Source organism: Austrofundulus limnaeus, unplaced genomic scaffold (assembly GCF_001266775.1).
Source record: "Austrofundulus limnaeus strain Quisiro unplaced genomic scaffold, Austrofundulus_limnaeus-1.0 Scaffold141, whole genome shotgun sequence".
Taxonomy (NCBI): Eukaryota; Metazoa; Chordata; class Actinopteri; order Cyprinodontiformes; family Rivulidae; genus Austrofundulus; species Austrofundulus limnaeus.
The window spans coordinates 219,413-226,576 of NW_013952543.1; the positions used below are offsets into that span (position 1 = coordinate 219,413).

Genomic DNA, 7,164 nt, shown 5'->3' on the forward strand with positions numbered 1-7,164 from the left:
GAAATCTGAAATTGTATAATGTATATCCAAAAGTGTTGTTTGAGAAGGAATTGATGCTTTTGTTTTGTTTCTTGATTATTATTGCTTGAAATAAATTTTTGAAAAAAAAGGGGCAGATATTATAAGATTTTTTCTTCTTTCTGCCTCCTTTTAAATAAAGATGAGTAAATGAAATAAACAAACCTAAACATATTGTTATAGACTTTTACAAAATGAAAAACTTTGGAGATTTGGAGATCTGCAACATTTAAATGTTAAAATCTTAATTATAGACTTCAACACAGTTATGTCATGGCACATCTCTAACAATAAATGACAGGTGTGTCTTGTTTGGTGGTCATCTAAAACAAAAAGGAAAAGAAAAGGAAAAGAAAAAGTGAAGTAAAATTAAATAAAATTCAGTCTTTTCTCAGAGCACCAGAAAGTCTATTAAAAAGTGATTTCATGAGAAACAATGAAGCTCTGATAAAAATGTTTCTGCCAGTGGCACAAAGCAACTCAGAGAAAGACAGAAACAAAGAAGTCAGAAACATTTGTTCATATTTTATTTGACCAATAAAACTTAAAGCACTTTCACATTTAGGACTGCAAAAACTTCATCATCTTTATCACTGAGCTCAATATTTTTTCTGGATGATATATAAAAAACCTCTCTTTTACAGAGGCAGTGTTCAAATTCAGTGTGTTGTTACCTTGTCAAGACCAGTAGTCCTTATGGGGACCAAAGACTGGAGCGAGGGGAGCTCCATGTTTGGGCTGGGGGTTAGGTTTAGGGTAATGGGTCAGAGTTAGGCTAGAAATGACTGGAAATGAATGGAAGTCAATGAACGGTCCCAATAAGGATAGAAACAAATGTGTGTGGGTGTGTTGGGTGCGGTGGGATGTGGGGTGGGGGTGTTTGAAAGGGTCAGAGTCATCAAACAACAGAAAAAAAATGAAAGGTCTAGCATTCTTTGAAAGAATATCACATCACCCTTCATCCTAGAGCTTTACTCTGAAGTCATGTCAGGCTGAGAAATGACAGAACGGTTCTGGTCAAACCTTGAAAAGATTGTGAGCCATCTCCAGCAGTATTGTGCTTTATCACATGACTTTTAGCACTCATAGTATGTGTTGTGAATAACTGTGAGCTGCCAGTATCTGTAACATTTAGTTAAAGCTAAATGAAAAGAGATTCAGCTCAGTGTAAAGACATTTAACACCACAGAGTTTAACCTCACTGCGGCACGAAGAAAATCACCTGGTTCTTTAACAGTTCTGTGCAGATCACAGTGCACTAATCATTTTGTTATTTAAACACATCCGTACAAGTCTGCGGGTGAGTCTGAGGGTGTTTTCTCAGACCTCTGAAGCCCAACAACGTGGACCTCAGCAGGTGGTAAACCCAACATGCTTTTGGCTCATCACAAACAGACCTTCCCTTTCATGGCTCCATTTGTGGATTGCTTGGAGCACGTTTTTAGTCCACAGCCGCAAAGACGGCCATTAAAGTCTCAGCAAGAGTTCATGATGTGTAATTAGCTGCGACTTGCAGCCTAATCTGCCACCTAATAGTTGAGTAGATGTATTTATGTGGTTACTGTTCAATGATCAGACATCACGTGGAATTAAATCTAGGATCATTAAACATGAGATCTTAATGCGGACGGAGTTCTTGTGGCCTGGGTTTGATCCCTTCCAGGTCTGATCCCTGACTGTTGATGCAGCTGAGACACGTTGAAGAGGCTGCAGTCTGGGTCCACTGATGTGACTTCTTAAAGGGCCTAAATCATCCATTTGCCACCACTTTGTTTTTCTGAACTCCGGGCAGCGAGCAAATAAATCCCTGTCATGCCAGGATCATCTGTTCACTGTTTATTTACTCACACTTAACTTTCTCCTGCTGCCTGAGCTGCGGCCCTCACCGAGGGGGACAATGTGGGACATAAAAGAAAGATTTTGTCTTTTAACAATCCCTTTTTCATTTTCTTTCTCTTCCAGTAATAAAGTTATTGTCTGTAAAGAGAGTATTTACATAAAAGACTATTTCCCTTTCATCTCGGTTTACCAAAGCAGACCACAGCAGGGGGCAGAACAATAAATATTTCAGGTTAAGAAAATATAGAGACTGTAAAATGACAAGAAAACAAAGTTTGGTCCCTAAATGCCTTTTAAAAACCCATAACTTTTAAATGTACAGATATAGGTTTATTTTAAAGGTCTCGGCTTGCAAAGTGTTTTTGCATGATTCAGATTTTTTTTCTGTAACTATAGAGGAAAGTGTTTGGTCACAAACTTTAAGTTTAACTCACTATGATTAAGAAAAACTTGCATTATTGTAGTTTTTTTTTCTTTTTTATATGTTTTATTCTAATGTTTTTATGGCTGCTCACTGTACAGCCCTTTTGCTCACTCTGGTTGTTTTAAATGTTTTTTATTATAAAGTTGATTTGATGTTATAAACAACAGGAAAATGTTGGATCAATGTCAATAGATAAAAATCCATTGTTTCTGGCTTTGTCTTACAGAAGTTTTGTGCAGAAAGCTTCTGTGTTTTTGAACCATTTGAACATTTGTTGTAGTCTTTCTGGAGGTTACTGTGTTTTGCAGGCAGCTCCTCCCATCCAGCTATAAGAAGCTGACCTGAGGTCTGGGTCTGTTCTCTTCACCGCAAACCGACTCATGAAAACTCAGACAGCTTTTTAACCGCAGGTGGTTGGACACTTTGCGCCACATGGAGACGTAGCGGACACGTTTTTTCTTGGCTGTTGATCGCAGACTGACTTCAGTGAAGCGTTTTGAGTCATGACTTTCGCCATGCTGCGGCCCGTGGCCACGCACCTGATCTACTCGGACTTCACCGTCACCTCGGAGGAGGACGACGAGAACCGCAGCGAGAGCGACGGCGGCTCGGAGCAGAGCTACTGCGGCTCCTCGGAGAAACGCAGGCGGATCTCCCACAAGCCGGAGCCGGGGGACACTGCGGTGGTGATGAAGCAGAGGAGCGCGGCCAACGCCAGGGAGAGAGGCAGGACGCAGAGCGTCAACACCGCCTTCACGGCTCTCCGGACTCTCATCCCCACCGAGCCCGTGGACAGGAGGCTGTCCAAGATCGAAACGCTGCGGCTCGCCTCCAGCTACATCTCCCACCTGGCCAACGTGCTCCTGATTGGAGACGGCGGCGCCGACGGACAGCCGTGCCTCGGCCCGGTGCACGCGCAGGGGGAAAGCGGGGGGAAGCAGCCGCGGAGCATCTGCACCTTCTGTCTGAGCAACCAGAGAAGAGGGGTAAACACTGGCTTTATCCGACGTTTCAACTGCTTAAAACATGACATAAACTCCTAAAACTGAGCGCAACTCAACTTGTTGCTCTTGAAAGTTTAATTTGAATAAGTCTGTATCTGATGTGTGTTTGTGTTTGAATTTGAGCCCTTTTAATATTAGTATTATCTGATGTTGGATTGTGCGTAAAAAGGACGTTTTTACGCACGAGACAGGCGCTTTAAATTCCTCAGGCATGGCTGTTTTTGTGTTCAGCATTGCTGTGGCCCATTAAAAACGAAGTGAGGACTCAGATGATCTCTAAAAATGTAATTAAATGTAAGAAAAGTGATTGGCATCTGCATATTTTGCCATTGTCAAAAGAGAAAACAGTAGGCTCTTTCTGTTATCATTAACCCCTCATTTATTTTCATACCAGTGATAATTTTGACTTTAACAAGCAATAGTTAAGTGTGCCTAGTCTCTTAATTTCTTATTTTTTTATGTCAAAATGTGATAAAATTATAAAGTTATAAAAAAATGTAATGTCTACCACAGGTAAATTCAATGTTGTGATAAAATTACTGAGRTTTGTTTTGCTCTTTTCCAGATTAAAGATGGAAAGGAGTGTTTGAAAATGCGAGGGCTGGGTCCGCTGCGAATGAGGCGCTGACTGAAGAGCGAAGGATTAAAGCAACCTGAACACCCTCAAAGACTATATCTCAGGGAAGAGCTGAAGCTGGGTTTTGTTTTGTTTTTGTTTTTTACAGAGCGGTGCACACCCGTGTATGTTTTGTACACATGCTGGATTAAATGATGGAGCCGAAGAAGAGACTATTTATACTTGATCAGAGACCTGAGCATTAGACTTTCAAAGATGCTGTGCATTTGTTTGAAACTTGGTTAGTCTTGTCCCCTTTTTTTTATATTTGGCAGAAGTTTTAAATAAAAATATATTTTATGAAAAATGAAAAGGTACTTTTCCATCTTATTCTGGTTAAAGCTGGTTTGAACCTTACAAGAAAAATACACATTTTGGGTATTTAAATATATATATTTCAAGCAATTATCTGGGACCACAACTTGCAGCTACCTTTGTTTACTTTATAAATTGCCCAAACCATTTCTGTTGAACTAAAATCACTAATCTTGTAAAGGGAGCTCTGTTTAAGTGCAATCAAAATCATAATTTGAGACACATTAAAAGTGTTTTGCATCTGGCAAACACACATTTCCGTGGTTACAAGCCCTGRTGTTGTTTAGGAACCCTCTAGATCTGCAGCAGCAAAAGGTTCAGGGTCTCTGGTGTCACTAACTGCCGTTTTTTTTCTCTCCGAATCTCACCATTGCTGTTTTTTTGAAGTCTGTTTCCGATTAGTCACGGCAAATAGTAGCCCACACTCTGCTTGGAGCCCCAACACAGCTGTTGGTGTGTCAGAGGAATAAATCACTGCTGTGGGCCCAGTGGACAAGGAGAGATGGGGTGAGAGGTCAGAGGTCACAGCAGAGCTCTAAAGTGAAATGGAATGATGGTAAATGATGCAATGCAACTTCTTTTTTTAATTTTTTCTTGTTAATTTAGTGAAAAATGTATAGTTGAAGTTTGAGCCTGATGGATTTTAAACAGTCTCTTAATTTTCTTTTCTTAAGATTTTTGTTCCCCCTTGCAGAGCAGTCCTCTTAGAGCCAAGTCAATCCAAATAACTTTCACTGAAAGATAGCAACAGTGGTCCGGTCTCCACGGGACATTTTCTGTCCATCTTCAAAAGCCGCTCGACTGAGCGTTCTACCAGGCTAACCGCAGCTCCGACACAACGGATGACTGACACAGTTCCTGTCTGGCATCACTCTGAATAAGTCTGCAAACTCGGTCCTTACATCAGAGGAAAGCTCCTCGACGACCCTGCAGGCTGAAAGGAAAGATAATTTTGAGGCAGATGAAGGTGCGTGTCGGAGGGCTGAGCTCCCCTCGGCCTCCGTCTGCTGCAACCTGTTTCTGTTAGAATAAGCCAAATTAGTCCTCCACGTTTGGAGACTGACGTCTACTCAAATGGCTCCCAGAGGCAGGAAGATGTCACGTAGCCAGAGGAAGGGAAAATAGAGCTCAGCCGACCTTTCTGAGGAACTCTCTGTGCGGTGGGCTTTGGGTCATCGCCTGTCTTGACATCATCCGGCACTGGGACCCAGATGTACAGCTCTCTGGTGGTGAAGCAAACCCAACAGTGAGTCTTCAACAAACTCAGAGATTTTCTTCCTGTTTTTTTTTTTTTTTTTTTTTTACATGACAGGCAAGAAGAAAGAGTTGAGTTCAAGGAAAGACAGAAAGTCATCAGATCTGGTCAGTGCGGATGTGTTTAACATGCCCCACAGCTGGGAGCTCAGAACATCTGCACAGGTTTACCTCCTGGCTTTGCTGTCTTTCCTCTTCCTCTTTCTGCCTCTTTTATCCAGAACACTTTTTTCTTTTTAGCAGGAAGACTTTTTTTTGTGGATGAGATGAAGCTCAAAGCTTCTTTCTTCTAYGTTTTGTGACCTCAGATGAAAAATAAGCTGAACATTTGAAGAAAACATCTGYCACCTGTTCTTGAATACCTTTCAGTCTCATAATTTCTTTGCATAATCTGGAAAAAAATGTTCTTTAATTTGATTTATTTAGGTAATGTATGACCAGTTTCCAGTTTTYACATTATTTAGGTTTAAATTGAACATTGTGAGACAGTTAACCGGTAATGTTGACAACAAGTCAGATGTTGAAWCTTTGAAGTTCATGACGTCTGCAACAATTACAAAAATGGAATTGTGGCATGTTTGCTGTTGTGTTGCATCATGTTGAGCAACACTCACTTATGGGGAAAAAACTGTTTGGATCAATCCTAGTTATTGTGAGAAAAAATATATTCCCAAGTGTAAAATATTTAGGACAGCTGCCAGTGTGTCAGCAAGTTCCCCAAAGAGTTCCAGCTCAGATTCTACAATCTTCAGATAACACCAGGGGGTGGGCAGTGGGAATTATGGTATTCGATTTGATACCGAGTAACATACAGGGATAGTATTATTTATAGCTAGTTTTATTATAAGGTTTTGATTCCGATATTGATACTTGTGTTCGTTCAAAAATTGTGTGATTTTGTCTTTAGTTAGTTGATTATGATTAAACTAGGGCTGTCAAATTATTCAAATTTTTAATCTATTAATTCCAAGGTAGCTGTGAATTAATCACRATTAACCATTTAAAGTCTTTGTCTTTAGTTAGTTGATTATGATTAAACTAGGGCTGTCAAATTATTCAAATTTTTAATCTATTAGTTCCAAGGTAGCTGTGAATTAATCACAATTAACCACGATTAATCTTAAACTTAATATAAAGCTTTATTGCATATTGGTAAAATAAATTACTTGAGTTATTAATTAATGTTTTTATTTGGAAACAAAATTTGGTGCTTAGACCTGATTTTTTTGAATATAAAACAGGACCTAAAAAATACTCCAAACATATTTGAGTCAGTTAAATTTTGTGCAGAACAATGGTTAAATCAAGAATTCAAGGATTTTCATTCCAAATGAGCACAATGTGAGGAATGAAAGATAGATACTAAGGTCACAGTTGTCAGAAAAACATAAATAAATAAATAAAAAATAAGCCATAAGAAGACAAAACAAAAAATGTATATAATGTGTTACACGTGGAGTTTATTATTATTTTTATTTATCCTGTTTTTATCCAGGTAAACTATTTGAGAACCACTTCTCATTTACAAACATGACCTGGCATGCACTGAGTACATTGCAATATACAAACCTACATATTCAGCCATTGTAAAGTGATTGTAAATTTTAATCACGATTAAAATTTTTAATCTATTAAAAATCCTATTTTTTAATTAAATCCATTACATCTGTTTTTTGAGTGTATGTGTTGTAAAT

General features: G+C 39.2%; 1 protein-coding gene across 1 annotated transcript; it reads left to right on the forward strand.

The window, feature by feature from the left end:
* The first annotated feature begins 2,624 nt into the window (after positions 1-2,624).
* On the forward strand, positions 2,625-4,214 carry tcf15 (transcription factor 15). The gene is made up of 2 exons (XM_014016220.1): positions 2,625-3,267; positions 3,851-4,214. Exons 1-2 carry the CDS (start codon positions 2,785-2,787, stop codon positions 3,911-3,913), a joined length of 546 nt encoding a protein of 181 aa, XP_013871674.1. The 5' UTR covers positions 2,625-2,784; the 3' UTR covers positions 3,914-4,214.
* Positions 4,215-7,164: the final 2,950 nt, after the last annotated feature.